Source organism: Aspergillus oryzae, chromosome 4 (genome assembly GCF_000184455.2).
Source record: "Aspergillus oryzae RIB40 DNA, chromosome 4".
Classification (NCBI taxonomy): Eukaryota; Fungi; Ascomycota; class Eurotiomycetes; order Eurotiales; family Aspergillaceae; genus Aspergillus; species Aspergillus oryzae.
The window spans coordinates 90,836-110,253 of NC_036438.1; the positions used below are offsets into that span (position 1 = coordinate 90,836).

At 48.4% G+C, this 19,418-nt stretch overlaps 7 protein-coding genes across 7 annotated transcripts; 3 read left to right on the top strand and 4 right to left on the bottom strand.

Annotated features, from left to right (window-relative positions):
* Window positions 1-579: 579 nt before the first annotated feature.
* Window positions 580-978, top strand: AO090012000042 (uncharacterized protein; the record flags this gene model as incomplete). Its single annotated transcript, XM_001727070.3, has 1 exon — window positions 580-978. One exon carries the CDS (start codon window positions 580-582, stop codon window positions 976-978), a length of 399 nt encoding a protein of 132 aa, XP_001727122.3.
* Window positions 979-1,319: 341 nt separating this feature from the next.
* AO090012000043 (2EXR domain-containing protein) lies at window positions 1,320-2,605 on the bottom strand (the record flags this gene model as incomplete). The annotated part of the gene is made up of 2 exons (XM_023236291.1): window positions 1,320-1,369; window positions 1,573-2,605. 2 exons carry the CDS (start codon window positions 2,603-2,605, stop codon window positions 1,320-1,322), a joined length of 1,083 nt encoding a protein of 360 aa, XP_023091227.1.
* A 193-nt stretch (window positions 2,606-2,798) lies between these two features.
* Window positions 2,799-3,911, bottom strand: AO090012000044 (nitronate monooxygenase; the record flags this gene model as incomplete). Its single annotated transcript, XM_001727072.1, has 1 exon — window positions 2,799-3,911. One exon carries the CDS (start codon window positions 3,909-3,911, stop codon window positions 2,799-2,801), a length of 1,113 nt encoding a protein of 370 aa, XP_001727124.1.
* Window positions 3,912-6,344: 2,433 nt separating this feature from the next.
* On the bottom strand, window positions 6,345-7,955 carry AO090012000045 (glycosyl hydrolase family 79 C-terminal domain-containing protein; the record flags this gene model as incomplete). Its single annotated transcript, XM_001727073.1, has 1 exon — window positions 6,345-7,955. One exon carries the CDS (start codon window positions 7,953-7,955, stop codon window positions 6,345-6,347), a length of 1,611 nt encoding a protein of 536 aa, XP_001727125.1.
* Window positions 7,956-8,844: 889 nt separating this feature from the next.
* Window positions 8,845-10,246, bottom strand: AO090012000046 (cellulase family protein; the record flags this gene model as incomplete). Its single annotated transcript, XM_023236292.1, has 3 exons — window positions 8,845-8,933; window positions 8,990-9,785; window positions 9,839-10,246. The coding sequence occupies 3 exons, from the start codon at window positions 10,244-10,246 to the stop codon at window positions 8,845-8,847; spliced, it is 1,293 nt and encodes a 430-aa protein (XP_023091228.1).
* A 2,676-nt stretch (window positions 10,247-12,922) lies between these two features.
* AO090012000048 (uncharacterized protein) lies at window positions 12,923-14,875 on the top strand (the record flags this gene model as incomplete). The annotated part of the gene is given in 7 exon segments (XM_023236293.1): window positions 12,923-13,115; window positions 13,150-13,357; window positions 13,415-13,563; window positions 13,631-13,917; window positions 13,924-13,966; window positions 13,994-14,207; window positions 14,275-14,875. Coding segments are annotated over 7 exon segments (1,695 nt in total).
* Window positions 14,876-16,700: 1,825 nt separating this feature from the next.
* On the top strand, window positions 16,701-17,124 carry AO090012000049 (uncharacterized protein; the record flags this gene model as incomplete). Its single annotated transcript, XM_023236294.1, has 2 exons — window positions 16,701-16,953; window positions 16,976-17,124. 2 exons carry the CDS (start codon window positions 16,701-16,703, stop codon window positions 17,122-17,124), a joined length of 402 nt encoding a protein of 133 aa, XP_023091230.1.
* Between the last annotated feature and the right edge of the window lie 2,294 nt (window positions 17,125-19,418).

Here is a 19,418-nt window from a genome sequence, read left to right on the forward strand (position 1 = left end):
TGAGCCGTAGTTCTGATATATTAATACACACTAGTTAAATTGGAGCTAACTTCCTAGGTGGTAGCCGAGGTATCAAGGTGAGACACCAGGGATTATATCCTTGTTACTACTAACATGGTTGGAGGTGCTACACCGCTGCAGTCTCCATTTCCCCTGATAGATGCATGAAGTTCAATATGAGAAGGGGACCTTCAAGGCTGGTCTTGTTCGGAGATTGCAAAACCACATGCAGTGGCTTTCGTCCAATATGTGACTCTCGACCATTGCAAGACTTCGTTGATTGAGACCATTCCTCCTAATCGCCCAGTCTCGGCCCAGTAGTACCCTTTCTCAGAGGTCCGGTGGAATCATGGTGATAAGAGCATCATTAAAAGACGAAAAATATTTTTGTTCTTCTACGTTGCCGTTATTCTTTTCAGCTGGTGCATGACTCGCAGCTAGGCAACTTGCCGCACGTATCATAGACGAGCCTTGTCTTGATCGAGCGCCCTTCCTCACAATAGGGCTTCATTGTTCTATATTCTTTCTGGGCATTGCCATTTTTGCAATTAATTCTTGCTTTGGTAGAAATCAAAGATCATGCTCCCACTTTTGTTCCTGGCGGTCTTCCTTGCCCCCGGCGTCATGGCCAACGTTGTCGCCGGAAAATGGCAAGCCCTCTTCTTCTACCAGCTCTACAGAATCGAAGTCGAGGCCCACGGCCTCGAGAACTCGCGCATGGCGCCTGGATGCGTCAAGGCTGGAGTTGTCTGCGACATGAAGGCCTTCATGAAGGAGGTCAGCATAGTCAAGAAAGTACGGGCGCTTGACGCAAATGGCGTAGTCATCAAGCCTGTCAAGATTGTTGACGACCCTGATTGGGACAAGGTCAACTGGGCGCAGATCGGCGAGGGTGCGAACCTCGAGACAGTCGCAATTGAGTTTGATAAGGTCGGTTTCAAGGGGCGCATGAACAACGCGAGGATTTTCAAAGATTGAAATCAGAAGGATAGCTTCGAAACTGTGATGAGTGAAGCGGAGGATATTGCCACCAAGGCAATTGCTAAGCTTAAGGCCGATGGCAGGGAGCCTGCCGATGACCGTTTCAACAAAATGACAGCTGCGCTCAAGACTCATGGCGACGCCCGGCGTTACGATCAGGCACAGAAAATCGCCAAAAAAATTGAAAAGGAGATGAGCGGCGGGGGGTTCAGTGCCGCGTACACTGATCCTATAGAGAGGCCCCCAGTGCCGGGTTACAGGAAGATTGATGCGGATCAGACCATCCGCGATAACACGGGCAGGATGGGTTTTGACAAGGTGGAGCAGAAAGTCAGAGACTATGTCACGAACTTCAATAGCGCTGGCCAGTCACTGATCCATTTTGAGGCTATCGTCAAGACACAGGGTATGCATGATCACCTTGCCGAGGCTTGTAGAAATGTATGATATCTTGTGTGGTTATGTACAAGACAATTCTCTATTGCTATATACAAAGTTTGTACTTCTACCAGTAGCTTTTAGGTGGCGGTTTTTTATAACACTCATTGGCACAATGTCGCACCATAATCCACGGTCGTAGCTTGGGCATACTCTGTCTAGCTTCCTTGACCCATGGATGATTCTCATTAGGCGAATACTGAGACAAGTCGATGCGCGGGCGCGCTTCCTCCGGGAGGTAAGGTACCCAAGCGGAGCCAGGGTTTGTCCCAAGAATGCCATTTTTCCTTCGTGCGTAATCCCACATTGACGCAAGGATGATCCATTCAGCTTTGCTTTTCCATGTTCCCACGGCCGCTCGGAATCGAGCATTTGTTAATAATTCGAAGAGTGCTTGCACGGCCGGTTCCTTTTCCAATGCGTGCTCCCTGAATAATGCTTGAAATTGCCTCAATCGAGCTTCGTCATCAACATCAACCATCTGAACAGGCGCATCACCTAACAACCCAAACAAGCCAGACCTCAGAGCCGCTTCCCTAGTGATATGTAGAGAAACTGCCGCCATGGCTACGTCGTACCACCTGTGGAATTCTGCGAGAGCCGCAATGTCGCTCGCTTCTTCAATGCTGAGAGGGTCATACATGCCATCATGACGACGAGACCACGAGGCGGAGAATGGTTCATCGTTATCAGCGCCATCAGCGCCATCAGCGCCATCAGCACCCTCCAGCAGCCCCTTCAAATCAAAGTAGTAAATGATCTCTGCCACGATAGAAGGTTGCATCCCAAGCTCCTCTGCCTGCAACGAGTACCAGCCGATCGGACTGTAAAGTCCAACAAGCGGTCCTAAGACATCATAGCTCATTCGTGTCCAGTTGAGATGCAGCACATCCCGACGCGGCTGCACCCATATCAACTGTTTGCTAGTTGTCTCCTGTCCTTGCACCCAACGTCCCTCTTCTAGCGCGACTTGCCGAGACTCGCTGTTGACAAATGCGATAACTGGCAGCTGAGCGTTTTGGTGTGTTGTATACTCGGGCAAGCAGGCTTGACGGGATTCTTCGCCATCGAGAAGAAAGGCGGGGATGTCTAGTTCTGCTATACGATACGGGAGGCAATGCTCCCAGATAAGACGGCGTAGTTCTAGAGGCAGCCGCGTGAAATAGTGGAATGAGTTGTCGCTCATCTTGTACTTCAATATATGTGTTACTATGAAGTGAGAGGTATGTAGCAAGTAATAGAGTAGAAAACTGGAAAGATGGCCGTAGATATATTAATTTATCGGCCCTAGTGGTCGGGCCGATGCTTGCCCGATGCCCGGGAGTGGCATGTGAGTCAAGTTCAACAGCAGGGTTTCACAATCTGAAAATGCCTATTCTTCATAATTTGGCAGGTACGAATGACTTCTGGAGGATGCCCATCGCATCCTGCCTGATCTTCGTAACGATATGTGCTGCTGGCATCACGGCTCGTATAAGGCCTACCCCGGTTCCTGCATAGGTTGTCATTCGGCCTTGCGGTCCCCAGCCATTATCCCCCTTGAGCTTCTCTTCCTCGTACAGACGTCGATTCTCCTCCTCAGTGACCTCCTGGTTCACAATGTCCTCATACGATCGATTGATTAGACCGCGTCCATCATACTTTGTTGGCCAGCCATAGATCCCACGGACTTTATCATAGACCGTCGACCGTACTGTACTCACACCACCGTCCGAGGCTCGAAGAATCTCATTTTGATAGCCTTTCGCAATTTGGGCCTCCGGGGAGGCTAGAAACCGAGTCCCCATAGCACATCCGTCCGCGCCCAAAATTATCGTGGCAGCCAACCCTCGACCGTCACTGATGCCGCCCGCTGCAACAACAAACGGTTTTCCAATGGTCTGCGTCGAACTGGGCTCTCTTGACTTTAAATGATCTAAGACCTCGGGAAGAAGGGTGACAATACTGGCAGACCGAGCAAGTCCATGACCACCAGCATCACATCCTTGGACGACAAGGACATCCGGCTGCAATTTCTCTGTAGACTCTATTGCATCTTCCAAACAACAGAGTTGCACCCAGATCTTCACGTTGTATGGGACTTCGGACCGAATGGCCCGGGTCCAAGGTAAGAGGTCGTCCACGCCGGTCTTCGGTGCAAAGAGCCAAATTGCGCAGGGACGGTACTTCTGGATCAAGGGCAGCGCGATTTCCAGTGATGCGCCCCAGTTTAAGAAGCCCACCCCGACGGGGAGAATCGGTGCGTCACCCTGACTCTGTTGAAGATGATAATCGTGGAAGTTGGCCTCGTTGACAAGATCTTGTGCTTCGATGAGTTGTTGTTCCAACCCGGAAAGGTCGTATCCGCCGGCTATGAATCCAATGCCCCCGGCGGAGGAGACCGCGACTGCAAGCTTTGCAGTCGCGATATTGAGCATGGGCGCTGACGCAACAAGTGGACATGCGATCCACGGATAATCTTTTTCGAGACGAGAGAAGTGTGCAATCATCATTTCGTTCGAGTCTGTCTTTTGGTATTCGCTTTAAGGGGAATCCAGCTCCTGAATCTCGAGGAGATATATATACTTGTCATATATTCTTGGCAAGTGGAGGAGTTACCTGAGGCCCAAGCTAGGGATGTGATTAGAACAAAGCAACAGGCAATGAGATATGCATAAGGACCCCAGAAAGCGCTATCATCTAACAAAGGGGGACGTGGCGCGGTCACGCGGCTGGCGAGGGCCCAAAGCGTCAAGCATGCCCTATCTCAACCCGCATTCATCCTCGTGGCAGGGATCAGGCCCAGGGATCATGGCCGCAACAAGGCGGGGATAATGAGTAACAAACGAATAGACTGGGCTTCATATTACTAACCCAACCGCAATGGTACGTAACCTATGGCATATCTTATCTTGAATCCCTTTGTTATCTCCCTTTTAGTCCATTTGGCGACAGGCAATGATGGTTGGCTGCGTATCCACAGATACTACCTCGATAACGCAATGATAATTTGCTGGTTTCCTGGTTGGACATCGTGCAGGATGACCGGTGGAGACCTGAGCCAGGTTCATACTTGGACGTTACTTTGGACGTTGCTTTGCGCTCTCCACGTTTCTCCGCCATGCGGCATGATGTTAGACAAAGGATATATTTTGAGTTCAACATAACCCTATCTGTAGTTCCGCAATATCCGAAATCGCTTTGAACCTAAACCATCTACAGGAAATCGTAGGCCATCTCGAAGACATTTCTGGGCTTCCGTGATTTGCTGACCTCGAAGCTAAGATTGATGGGCCTGTCATCTGTTCCACTGGGGAGACTGGAGTCCCGTCAAGATGAGAACGAGAGCAATGCAAAAGCGTACACAGCTAAAGCTTTGAGCTATTCGATTGCGACCTTGCGATATATCCCCTCAGCGGCACATAGTATATCTACCGAACGATGCAGCTAAATGACAGTGCTCTGCCATGGCCGGACGAGTGATTTCGTGTGCAATAGTTCCACATCCACAAATTCGGCAGGTATATCAACTGGACCAATACTTTAGGCTATTATTGGTCGTATCCTATGCCATAGCACGCATTTTGAAATGCCTGCTAGAAGGGGATTGCTCATCGATAAACGGCTAGTCAACCCTTGACGCCGTACGCTCAGAGTTCCGGTTTATCTGTGCAGTTTCCGAGTCAGGGCATCTTGTAGGGACCTGCCACTGCCGCCAGGGAACATTTGATCGAATTGTCTGCTCACGAGTGTGATTACGTGGAGGCCTTTTGCTTCAAGCCTCGAGAAACCGTGACTAACGCTGGTCCTATTGCATCGTGTATTAGCTATTCATTCTGGTGCTCAGGGAGTAAACAAGGAATCCAGGTTGGCCGGCATGCAGGTAGCAGGGTGAGATGCATTAAATGTGCAAGGGGAGCAGTTTACTGGCCTTGGCTTAGAAGATATTGGGTTGACCACGTCATTAAGCATGAACACAGCGATCTCTGATCATCAGTTTACCTATCGACGTAATGGTGGTTTCCTAGTCCATGTTGATGCACCACTAGCGTGAGTTGTCCAGGCAGGCGAACCGGGGTCCATGTCAGTATCATATGTCGTTCCCTTGTGGAGTGTTCGGAATGTGTTGGGAAAGACGATACTCCTTCGACTACTCAGTCTCGTCGACTTCTGTCTTTGTCGCTCTATCGACCTGGTCCCAAAATTGCTAAACTGGCGAACACCGTGTATTTCATGCCGAAGCGCTTCTTATATGATATATTCAGAGGCAAAGCTCGATCAGTAACGAGTGAAGTCTTTCGCCAACAGACGATGCGATTCAAATCCCAGCAAAACCAGATACTTGGATAAAGACAATGATAAATAGTGTGCGGCGTGTGTGACAGAGTCCAGACCCCAAAAACGTAGCAATGCATATCACGCGCCTTTCCCACGTCGCTTATTTAGAACACTAGGCTTTTCCTTCATGTTGCCTCCCCTCAAGAGGATCTTCTCTGGCAAAGGCACTTCCTATTTTGATAGCCTGTGGACATCTATCGAAATGCGACCGTGTGAACAATTGGGCTTGGGGTCCATCAAACTGGATGCAGCTGTGGAGGGAAATGATATTTTCGGGTGAACACTATCTCCTATAATTAAAAGGCTTCCCTAAGATAGCTATCTAGTCTGTATGTATTGTATCTTCCAGGACTTTCCTCTAAGGAAGGAATGCTGAAAAGATAGTCCGAACTCTAGAGACAGTCACATATATCCTTTCTTTCAATGATCGAACAAGATGAAAAACAAATTACCGCAAAGAGATAACTGTCTGCTTGAAGAATTCCTAAGGATCCATTGAATATGTTAATTGTATGAAAACATTCCCTTTACCACGCGAGATACTTTGCCTCGCCCTGGCGCATCAAATATCAAAAGCCATGTCGCTATTTGCAGACTAAGCACATCACTCATTCCGAGGGCTTCTGGATCAAGATAGCCTCGGCCTGAGAAAGCTCGCAGCGAACAATGCCACCGTCATTGACAATGCCTTGCTCGACTTTTTCTTGGCCTACCAAGTTACCCGTCGCCGAATCGATACTAACTCCCGATACGTTCACCCCACTCTTTGCGTTGGTGCCTGGACCCTGTAATCTGAGGATCTCTATCTTTGTGCCTGGGCTCCACGAGGTATGCACTTCCACGGTCCGTGTCGGTCGGTCCCCTGGGGAAGCAAATGTGGAGTCAGTTGCTGCCAAAGTGGAAGGGTTATGCGCTCCGACTGTCGAGTTCCACACGCCTAAATCGATGAAAACAAGCTTAGCAAGGCTGGACTCCGGGGCATCGCTGAAAATTGCGAATCCGCTAAAGTCCGATGCATTCGCAGCGGGTAACGCACTGATCCTCCACGAGTCCGCCTTCCTGCTGGAGATGATATGAGCGAGGAAGATATGCGAGAAGAAGTTGGCCCGGACACCCGCAGTGAGGTTCTCGCCCTTGTGCTCATACGGGAGAGGAGTGAAAGCAGAATATTCACTCTGGTGACCGAGGTGGAAGTAGGTCTGCTCGATGCCAATACTGGCTGCCGTTAACACATAATCGGTGGCCCAAAGGGCGGCTCCAAAGGTGTCACTGATGCCGCTTTTCCCACTACATGAGGCAGAGTTGGTTTCTCCCAGAACCAGTCTGCTTCCTGCCGCTCGGGCAGCTGCATCCTGTGGAATATATTGAGACAGGTTCTTCCAGATAACGTTGTGGTCTGAGAGCAAGTTCAGAGAAAGACGTGCGTAACGCTCAGCATCGCAAGTTGATTGGGGGTAGAGGTGCACCGCGTAGCTCTCAATGATCTTAGGGTCAACCAGTCCCGCGCGGGTTACGTTAGCGATGTCAAAGTCGTCTATTTCGTCGTGTTGATCAGGGACCATGGGAGGATCGGCAAAGACGGCCGCTTGGAAGAGGGGCTTGTGAGTGGCATTCTTGTAGAACTTGGAGGACAGAATTTGGCCTGTCAAGCGGCGCCACTGCTTCGTATATTCCTTGGTGTCCCAGTCTGCTCCTCGCCAGCCTTTGTTGATATAGTGATCTATTTCATTCCCCAGTTCGAAGTGTGATAGGGAATCTCCCAGTGCCCCCATCGCGGCTTGGGCTTCCTCCATGGCGTTGATCCATGAATCCGTCTCGTTGCGAAAATTCAGTGTGTATAGAATGTCCGTTCCTTGTGGAAAATATTCTTTCCAGCCATTGAACCAATCTGGACGGATACGTAACACCTCTACTGTGGTATCATTTGGCAGTGCTTCCGACGGGAATTCCAATGTTGGATCGAATAATGTTTGGTCAGCGATATTGCCTCCGACTCGAATTGGTGCGGGTACTCCAGCTATCTCCGCGACGTGTCCCAATAACTTTGATGCCAGTTCAGTTTGGAGGTACGGGTCAAGAGAAACAGGCTCAATTGAATAACCATACAAATCACGTCTCAGGACCCTGGACGAACTGTTCAGAGGTATATGAACGGTAGATACAGAAGACGCAATCGCTAGATTGCCAAACAGAAGGAGGGATGGCAGCCAGGACGACATTTTTGGGATATCGAACAGAGTGATCGAGTCGCCGAGCTCCTGGTTCTGAGGTACAGCAAGATTTATTTAGATTACTGGCGTGGGGGTACACTCAATGAGGTGATTTCACAGAACGCGTTTGATCGGGTAGTTAACTTAATCTAATTAATTAGCAGAGTGATCGGCGCAGGATGTCAGCACGATGATAGTAGTATTCCGGTGGGGGTCTGTTCTCACCGAAAGTACTTCCTTGTACCTGTTCAGGACCATCTGAAACTAGCATAACTCGTAACATGCGAGTTGTCTATCCGAAGACCCTGAGTGACATCATGAAGGTCAGATTCCAGTTAGAGCAAGCCGGGAGGGAAACTCGCGGGGAGAGGTGTTTCCTCCACCGGACTCGATCTGGTATGCTTCTCTACATTATAGCTCCGGAGGGGTGTGGATAATGGCCCACTCATGCATTCGCCTAATGCCGCACCCTCTCTCCGTGCTAAACACTTTAGGATGCGGGGAAATGCCCGTCTTGAGGCCGGGTGACGCTGCAGCTGAGGCCCATCAAACTATCCCATAGTCCTGTCGTTGTGCCGTGTGGCTAGATCCAGAACGCCGGAAAGTTTTCATCACTTTCTGCCTCTATTTGTGATCGAAACTTTTAATTTGGTTTGAAATAGTAGCAACTTTGAAGATAAATTACGAGAAGTTGGCTTTCAATTCCTCGCATGATAGACACACGTATAGTAGCAGTATTTTTCGCTGCCCAGCTACTTCCAGAAAGGACTTCAGGAGGATACCTTATGAGCCGGCCTCCCAGGCAGTGCGATTCGGATTTATGATCTAAACATCCGAACATCTGAACATTCTACTAACCCAGGTACCGTACGTGAGATATTAGAGATGCTTTGCGGGATTAGCCCAGCGTCGCCTGGACCATAGGTATCAAACCATTGGTGACTGCGTCGGTTGACCGCCAATCCGACCAAGTATGGTCAAGGAGCCCTGCATGCTTGGTTAGTTGCCGGTTTGCTCTCGGATAGTCTTGGAGAAAGACTCACCCCATAGCTCATCGTCATCCTGAATCCCTTTCCGGATATAGTAACTTCCCGCAATCACCCAAACCATCCATCCCGCCTGTAAACTAGGAAGCCATTCCCGCAGGCAGGAGGCATACACATCTGTATATGTGGTGTTGTCCTGGGGGAAGCCGAATTCCGTCATCTGTACCGGCATAATATTCACAATACTCGAGTTCTGGGTGTCAAGGGCGTTGAAACCGGCATTCCATAAACTAGACTTAAGGTCCTCGCAGCTTGTGGCCGTGCGTTCGTAGTTGTGCAGCTCGAGCACAATCTTATCAGCATATTCGAAATCATCCTTACGAAATGCAGTGCCGTTCCCCAGCTCCGCACCCGTAGGTATGGGGCTGAGTCGGGTGTCATAGTCGAGACCCGAAAAGTAAATCAAGAGATTACGATTGGCCGCATGTATCTGGTTGGCATTCTCCACCATATGACGGTACCAGTACCGCCAATTGTAGGTCGTATTGACTAGGGTAGGATTATCCTCTGCTTTACGCAGTTCATTTCGCATCCCGACACTCTTCACAGCGGGGAGAGATTTAACCTGAGTGGTCGCGTCAGTAACTGAAGAGGCCAGTGATCGGGGGGTCTTGAATACATGTTCAGCCATATATTGCCACCCGCGGTGCCATTTGGCCACATCAAAATACCTGTCTCCAAACCAGGTGTTGCCATCCGTGCCTGAACAACACCACATGGCTTTAGAGATGTGGTTGTCCAAGTGCACATAGACCCCTTGTCGGTGTGATTCATTCGCTACTGCGTCGAACACCTGCCAAATATTTTATTAACCATACAATAAGCGTTGCCTTGTGCGATACCTACCTGCAACCTTGTAGTATCAACACCAAACTGAGGATTATGCCGCACAATGTTGCTAAATACTTTCGTGCCATTCTTCTCCCCCAAGGCCTTTACAAGCGAGTCCTTAATTGACACGTCTCGGCCCGTCTCTAGGATATCATCAATCATTTCAATGGCAAAGGTGAGGCGGATGACGTTCATCCCCAGTGTTTTGATTTTGTCGACAATATTCTCAATCGACTGATACTGAAGGCCTTCCGGCAGCATGGCCTCCGAGGCACCTGGCCAGTTGACGCCTGCAAAAGTTATATTTTGTCCATTGGCATCGACTATCCAACGCCCAGAAGTTGAAAGGGGCCCTGGGGCAATTGCAAGGGCAATTTGGGGAATGGTGATCCCGACCAATGTGGCTAGTACGTTAAAACGCATTTTGATCCGCGTGCATTGTGAGAAAGCAAAGGGCCCTCGAGATAAGCCGAAGCGGCTCTTATATCATTCTTTCCTTGAGAGCCCGTCTGCGCATGGATTGGCTTGTATGTACTACATAAGAGCTAGCCAGTATTCAGCATCATGCATGTTTTGTCACATACGTGGAGTATCCACGACTGAAGCAGTCCATTGGATGAAAGATGTGGACGCGGAGGGAAATAACCGGCAGCTTGCCAGACGGAAATTATCCGATCATCTAAACGGAGAACATTAACGATCACCTTCCGTAGGCGTAACCATGATAAGATGTTAGACACGCCGCGTCCGCAACCGTTTATTGTTACCTTTCTTATAACTAGATCTGCACGAATACCTACTTCTAGTGGCCGGAAAACGTTGAACGCGAGAATCATCGCCAATTGTTTGCCGAGGAATCCGGATAATAAAACACCACACTAATTGACGAGGGTTGCTTTTGGCTAATGCAAGGTGATGTAAAACGCAACACCTCCATTGCGGGGCCATCGCATGATCCAACCTCAGGTATGATCAAGATCGAGGGGTTGTATTTCCATCGTATCGGACAGGGTCCATTGCGGATCATTTCTGTGGCCAGTTCATACCATTGCACGAGCGATCTTTGCTGCATTCGGTGACTGAACGGGGTCCATATACTGTGAACCTGGTAAGGACGAATCAATGGACAGACCCCGCCGGACAATCGAGATGGATAGTAATATGGTTCAAAGAGGGAGAAGGAAGATCAGACGTCAGAGTTGGGTAACTTTGGTCGACTGTGTTGGTAGAAAAGTGAATTGATCAATCATTACCTGGTGATGCAAGCCTGACTAATTATCCATCACATGATTGAGGGAATCTGATGGTGTATATCCTCAGGCACCCATTTCTTACCATGCTTAGATTTGTATGCGTGTTGCAAATCTAATCTGTCCTCGATCCAGCTCTGGATTTTGGACAAGATGGTCCACAATTCTAAGAAACTGTTATCATAGAACTTCTAGGTTGAGTGAGGACTTTTCGTACTCTAGAAGATTATGAGGTGAAAAGAAGGTAGCTGTTCTGTCAGCCAGCATGCATTGACCCCAGCTTCTCTATTGGTAGCAGCGTGTTGCCTGGAGAGGACCACCATCCAAATTGTTTTTGACAATAGGTTTATGTGGACACGCAGCGTTAAGTGGAGCCGTGCCAAAGTTCTCAGAGAGACCCCACCCTTTGTTGGTTGCCTACTCCAGAAGATGATAATAGATGTCTAGCAAGCGTTCTGGCGTTGAGTCATGGGGATTCAATCGACGGTAGAACCATTCAAACGGAACTCGAGGTGGCTGACCATCCTTTGAGTCGAGAAAGGACGCAAAGAGACTTGAAGGAGTTGGAATAAGCTGTAGGTGCTTGTGCAATCGACTGCACCCTCCGTCCTGCCCACAGTTGTAAAAGGCAACGTAGTCTGTATCTAGGGCTGACAAAAAAGACCACACCGATTTGATATCATTGAGATTGAGACACTCATACTGCCTCTGATAGCCGTCAGAGGTTATGAGCATGAGGTGTGGCCTTGCCCAGCAGAACTTGTTGGCGACCAGAAGGTGGGAGGTGCTAACTTCACCAATCTCAAAGCCATGAGTACTGATATCGCTTCCCTCTCTCTTATGATCCAGCTCATTGGTTCCATTTATCGCTAGTGCTTTCAGCGAGATCGTCGGCTTGTTAGCTAGGGCAGAGGTAAGCAAGAATTGGAACTAGGAGAGTAAGATCAGGATCGATGTGGATACATATTCCAATATGGCGTGAGGTATACCTTGAGGTCTCCATCAATGTGTTCAAATATTTCTTCCTTGTCATTGTATATGACTGTACCAGAATTGACAAGCCTGTCAAACTCGGACAGTACAAATGATTCATTCATGGTTGTCTTTTGAAGAGCAGAGGCGTTGAGGGCTATCCCTGTATTGGAGTGTGTGCTGTTATGATTTGATGGTGATGGCTTAACCATTCTTGTTTAAAAGATATATAGCTGCGGGGTTATTTATCGTTGCATCCTTAAGCCTTTAGTGGCGTACCGGCATAGAACGATACACTTATCATTAAGATACTACTTTAACTGACACTTCCTGCATGCAGGTGTCGGCAAAGCACAAGCCTCACATACTTTTGTGGTATATACAATGGCGTCAGCGAGCTGATTCATTGCGTTATAGTATTGTCTCCGCCTCGCGAGCTCGAGCAAAAATAGATTTACAAGATAACAATAATGACCCCTGCAGTTTTGCATGCCGTCAAATATACACCTGGACCATCACCATTACGCCACTTATTTGCGTGCTATTGTCAATCATAGAAAGTAGAAACATCGCACACGAGTACCTACCATATTGGTTCGTACCCACAGGGCCACGTCATCAAAATGAACCCCTGTAGTAGCTGCTATTATACCATTCTACCCCGCTAAGACGTAGGCACATCTATCTTTCTGCCGTGGTTGCAGATGCTACCTACCGAATGTTGTCGCCGGCTTTCACGGTACTGGTATATTTCGGCAGTCAGGGTTCAATAGAGGATCAGTTCCAGGAATAAATCAGAGAAAACATTGTCATTGAATTTGGCCTTCAATCATTCAATCTTACCAGCAAGACTCTGCTCTCAAGTTATTCCTTTTAGATGAAAGCTCCTACGTCAACGACACTGGTCGGGGTGGATTCAATGCTAGCTGATTACGAACGACGTGATGCTACTCAAGATGAGATAAACGAGTTACCACATGTCGCCGACTCAATATCATTCGTCGTCTGGGTTGCTCTTGTGGTCAGCGGTGCAGAGCGGTTCTTATTTTATGCCGCGACAACTCCTTGGCGTTAGTTCCACCCTCTTAAACCGTTGCAGTATAGGTATGACCGATGCCAAAATGTGTGCAGAGAATTATGCCCAGTATGATCGCGAGAATACCTCGATTCCGGGTGCACTAGGTCTCGGTGAAGCGATGGCTTCGAACATCTCAAGTGCTTTCTACGCCTTTACATTCTTGATGTCTGTAGCATTTGCTGTTCTTTCGGATGCCTGGTTGGGACGCTATATAACCTTGTGTCTTAGCTTTTGGTAAGTCTGTGTTTATATCCTACTTCGTGTATGTCATTCCAATTAACAGATTGGTAGTCTTGACTTCTGTGGCTGTTTAGTCCTTTTTGTCACATCTCTTCCGGCCATAACAGATGGCTCAGTCAAGCTAGTTGGGTTTATACTTGCTGTTATCCTAATAGGACTCGGGACTGGAGGCGTCAAAGCTACTATCACACCCTTCATCGGTGAGCTTTCTTTCATAAGATGAGGTCGTCAAAGCGGAAACGTTAATATGCTATATGATTTGAACAGGGGACCAATATCCAAATGTATCGCCGCAGCTAATTATCACAAAAAAGGGCGAGCGAGTTGTGACGGATCGGATGCTTACAATGCAGTATATTTATAATGTTTTCTATTGGTATGGTGCGGGATCACCCATACACAATCATCTATTGAGCCTGACAAACCTTTCTAGGTTCACAAGTATTGCGACCCTGTCTCTCATCGCTTCAACCTATCTGGAGAAGAAAGTAGGATACTGGGCAGCTTACCTTATGCCACTCTGTGCATTCGCTGTCGTGGTCCCTCTGTTAACTGTGTAGCATAAGGCATTAGGTAGCCAAAGATTCTTCAACTTCGCTACTCGTGCACAGCACTAACCTTGATAAATAGTCAAGCTGCCACCACAAGGTAGTGTCATTCCGCAATTCGCAAAGGTCATATGCTTCTCAGCCCGGGACAGGTTCAGGCTGGATGCGGCCAAACCAAGCTACCAAGCTGAGAAGTACCACCGAGAAGTCGACTGGGATGATTTATTTGTGTCCGAAATCAAACGGGGCCTTAGTGCCTGTAAAGTCATGTTCGTCTTCCCCGTCCCCACATTCATGTAATCCTTCGCTCATTTTATAACCAAGGGCATGTTTTATCCCATACCACTTATGCAACAATCAGAGTGTGAATAACCTGATTACCCAAGCCGGAGAGATGCGTCTGGACGGGGTTCCAAACGATGCGATAAAGGCTATTAATCCTGTCTTTTGCATAATACTGGGTCCATTGCTTCAGAGATTTCTGTATCCAGGGCTTCGAAAGGCCGGGATCCGATTTGGACCAATTGCACGGATGACTTGGGCATTCGTTACAATGAGTGGATCGATGGCCTTTGCCGCTGGGGTCCAGAAGTTGGTTTACTCCCGAGGTCCGTGTTACGAGAAACCCCTTGTCTGTGAAGCCTCAGATGGTGGCAGGATAGGGAATGATATCAGTGTTTGGGTGCAGATACCAATCTTCTTCTTTCTAGGCCTGGCTGAGATTCTGGGATTCACCACACTAGCTGAGTACAGCTATTCTGAAGCACCGACCAATATGCGGACCTTAGTACAGTCCTTGGTACAGGTGAGCTCAGGCATAGGTTCTGCCCTTGGCATGGCAGTGTCTCCACTTTCCAAGGATCCAAAAGTCCTATATCTCTACACGGCATTGGCAGCGACAATGGTCGTGGTGGCGTCAGGCTTTTGGGTGGTCTTTCACAGATACGACAGAAATCGGAATTGAAATGAACGGAGTGAATAATAATATAGAGACATAAAATTCTTGCTGGTAATAGATGATATAAATAGAAAGTTTAGTCATTAGTTATATTGCGAAAAATCACGGGATTTAAAGTTGATTATTAAGCGCCTCGAGGGTGGCGCCGGCACGAAGTAAATGTGGTTCAGACTCCAACTGATCTGCAACCATATCCAATTAACCTTGTCGTATATTGTCATAATGCCTCTTCAGCCCTTGTCATGCACTAATTGTCGGGAGCAAAAGGTATATGCTGCTAATGCTCTGCATTTCCTGATTACATGTTCACTAACAGACACGCAGCGCAAATGCTCGCGCGAGACTCCCATCTGTAGTCGGTGTTACCACTTGAAGTTCAACTGTGCCTATCCTTCCAGATGGCGCGGACGTCAAATAGAACCGCGTGGTCCAAGCAGCTCGAGCAAAAGAAATACGTTATTAATAGTCTCAAACGGGCGTCTGATCTCTAAGGCTACTGGATTGGAACTATTGGATGCTTACCTTGCCCTCTTTATTCCATCGACTTTTGTCTGTCATCCTTTGCGACTGAAAGCTCGGTACAATGAGGGTAATCTCCCGATCTGTGTGCGCGACTCTATTTTCTCCATGGCAACATTTTTGCGATCTGCGACCAAGATAGGTCTAGCTAGCGACACTCGATCCACGTCAGAAACAACACCTCCAGCAGAGATCTGGGCGCAACAAGCGAGCACGGATGTTAGGAACCAGATCAACCGGCCATCATTGGATGTTATTCATACCCTCTTTAACCTGATAGCTTACTGGTGCGCAGTGGGTAAAACACAAAAGTGCAGAGAACATGCTAGTGAGCCAAGCGTCTAGATGTATTTACCCGATAAAGCTGTGTGGGCTGACCGGTTCGGCAGAAATGGCACTGGCGTCTATTCAGCAACTGAGGGTGCAAGGCCTGGCTTCCCCGATCAATAGATCCCGTGAACTCGAGCGGTCTTCCTTCTTCGTGGGCATGATCAGTCAATGTCTCACAGATGACAGTGAATGCGTAGCTCTCATTACCCCACTCTCGGTAGACGGCCCACCGCCGTCCTCAGAAATCGACCTTCATAGTCCTCTCAGGGGACAGATATTGAAATTCATTCAGCACTGGTATCTTGCGTACATCCAGGTGGATACCAATTACTGACTTCATATTCCGCTAGGATTCGAATACGCCACTTTGTCCGCGCTTTACATACGGATATGGACCCAGGTATGCAATGGGCGACACTCTTCAATTTAGACGCCGAAACGAGAAGACTGTACGAGACCCTCCCACCGACCTTACGTGATTTCAACGGTCAGTCATGTCTCGAAGCAGACTTTCGCGAGAGTCTGGGACTACAGACTCTTTACCATATGTGCCGGTTCGTTCCCCATCTAGCCATGATTCGATTGCTCCAGAAGCAGACGTCACCCGGAGACGAGTATGTACAATTATGTGCACAGATTGTAGTGCGACATATAAGCCGGGTCTCGGATGTTATCATGAACGCCGTCACATCAAGCCAGACCACATTAACAGCTCTACCGCCATTCGTTTCATACTGTTCATTTACCTCCGTTTCAGTGTATATGAGTTATCTCTCTCACTGCGGAAAAGATTGGAATGATGTCAATGACCCCGCGGTTTATCTTTCCAGAGTGAGACTCCTGTCTAATTTGCACTTACTCAATCAAGTCCGACGCGTTTGGACTCCTGTAAAAGTGATGGTATGTGTTCTAACCTGCATGCCGAGAGCGATACATGTAAACAGCGACTGACGTGTCATGAATACAGTGGGAGGCAATACAAATGGATATGGCTGCGCTGGGCATCTCAAGCACGGACGTTGAGGCCTACGGCAGATCTCTCATAAATGTGTCTGCCTTGCCCGACAGAGAGGTCCAGAGATCATACATCTTGTCCCTGGCCCATGCTGCCGAGCCTTATATGGACACTGAAATGATGCTCAGCTTGATACATTTTGTTGACTATGTTAAGCTTGCCGATCCTGTATATATGCTAATCGGTATTTTCCGTTTATTTCCCGTCGGGGCTCGATGCAGTATGATGCCGTCTTCCAACAGGCATAGCCCAGCCGCCGGGCCGACACGAGAAATCGCCGGTAATGCTCAGCATACAGTACAAGTGTCTCCTAGCAATCCATCCTATCCACCTACGCGTCCTCATCGGCCTCTACCTTCTCAATGCGAACAACAGACTGTGGATCCTATAGCGCCCAGATGTGCTTCACAGTCTGGATTGAACAAACACGACACATCTGTGGATCAAGTCGATCCTAGCAGACCATTAGGCGGTGCGGAGGAGAATCCAGCCATATCTCTAGAGATGCTGCAGATGATGTGGCTCGCCGACGAAGATTTTCCATGCATGTGAATTCAACCTCTTCACTCAGACCTGAGTCACCAAATCCGTGAGTCTGCCCTTGATCACGGCGCATTGTCAACCCCAATGCTGTCCGGTACTGGATGTGGCAAAGCAGCTAGGGCATGGGATCAAACATAGGGAGCCGTGATTAAGCTATTATCATCCCACCCCTCTAACGGCCCGGCTATTGTAATGGTGCCACATGGCTGCATAATTTCATATTATTCTCGTCACTATCCTAGTGTTATACTACAGGAGCAACCGAGAAATATCCATCTAAGATATATGAATATCATGTTGTAGGTGTGTTTTCCAGATTTCCAGTCTTCTCTGTGCACCATTTTCTTTCTATCCACGGGTAACACTTGGTTTGAAAGCATTTATTTTGGCCATCAAGTTACCGAGTGCTAACCTATCCACTCTTGCTATAGTGGTTGCGACAGCATGAGGCTTCGGATGGGGGCTAATTGTCCATGACGTGATGACCATGCCCCCTTCCTTGAATTCGCTGCCTCAACGTAAAGCGGATAGAGAAGAGTCGCTTCCGACAGGCCCCGTTGCATGGAGTGGCTTCGAAGACATCCGAGATGCAGTGTACCCCTGATGCGAATGTTTATGTCGATATCTAGAAGGCGTTTATTTGTCGTCTTTGTCAAGTATATTCCCGCACTCAACTTAAGAGCAATACTATACGAATCACATCATGCAAAGTACTCTTTCTATTGCAGTTCAAAATAACAGCTGACCTATTTGCTCAGTCCAACACCAAGCCTCCCTTTGTGTCCTACATCAGCTATAACGTCCTACCGTTTATTTTTCTTCAGTGGTTCGTAGGATTACATCACTTGTCCTACGGCATGGGAGCTATATGCATGGGAAGAGTACTCGCTATAGACAACGTCTCTCTCTTGGTAACGATCAATGATACCTGGTTAAAGAACGATAGTAAAGCAAAACGACAATGAAACAATATCAGACACATTCACGATTCCGATTTACCTAGCAAGGGAAACAAATTGAAAACGAATCAACAAAGCAGAACAAACCATATCCACTAACGCCTCAATTTCAAGCCCGTCATCATTCTTCAACAACAGTATTCCTGAACACCCTGCACAACAACGATATCCAAGCCAGCCGGTTGTATACGATAGAAAGATAATCCTGAATCAACAAGCTGGTCAGCAGGGCCTCAACAGCCACGAACAAGCAATCGGGTGCACATACTACCCAATGTTGTGGCATTCAAAATGCTTTCAGCCACCCGGTTGCAGGTGGGACGTATGGGCAATCGGAGCCGGCTTTTGTATGGGGTCCTGATGCGGAACCCATTGCACAATGGGCGGGGGCTGGAACCCATTCTCGAGTTGCCTTTCTTTCTCCTTCCGGCTTCGGTGCCTTTTGATGAGGAGGAACGCGACGACCGAGATGACCAGCAGGAGAACGATGGGAATGAGGATCGCTTTGAGCAAGACCTTCAGGACACCCATAATGATGGAGGAGATACAATAAAAGGTGAGCAGCTTATGGTAGGAAAAGGTAACTCGATGTTTTCAGGTGGTTGGAAGTCAGAAACCTGTGAACGAAAACTCATCTACGACTTTATATTTTGAACAGCCCTGGTGGACGGTTGAGAATTTCCACGCTCTGGACGGCATGGCCGCGCGCGAGGGGGTATTGATTGGAAGACTGCTCTGGCAGGTGAATGTGTCGATAATCGACGGCGCTTAGTAGCAGTGTTGGATTGGGTCACACACTGGGTTCCTGCAGGCAATATCCCGTTCCCTGACCGGAAGCACCAATGGGGACTCGTCATGTCACACTCGGATTGAACGCTGTCGAGACATGCGATAGGCAGCCATTATATTTCTCCTATCTGGCGCAGCGAGTCAACCTGCGCATCCAGTACCAGCAGCTCCATTCGACGGGAGGTGCCCGCGAGAGACACACCACATACCGTCAGGTCACTGTGTGTTGACCCGGAGTAACAAGAATCGGAGTATCTCACTGATGACACTGTCGAGAAGGGGGTGTGATGTGCCATGCAGAAGCTTCATTCTAGGCTCGGCGTTGGATACTTGGGGGACGGCTCTGATTGGCCGATAATCAGCCCTATGGCGGTTGGACAGTGGAGACGATACC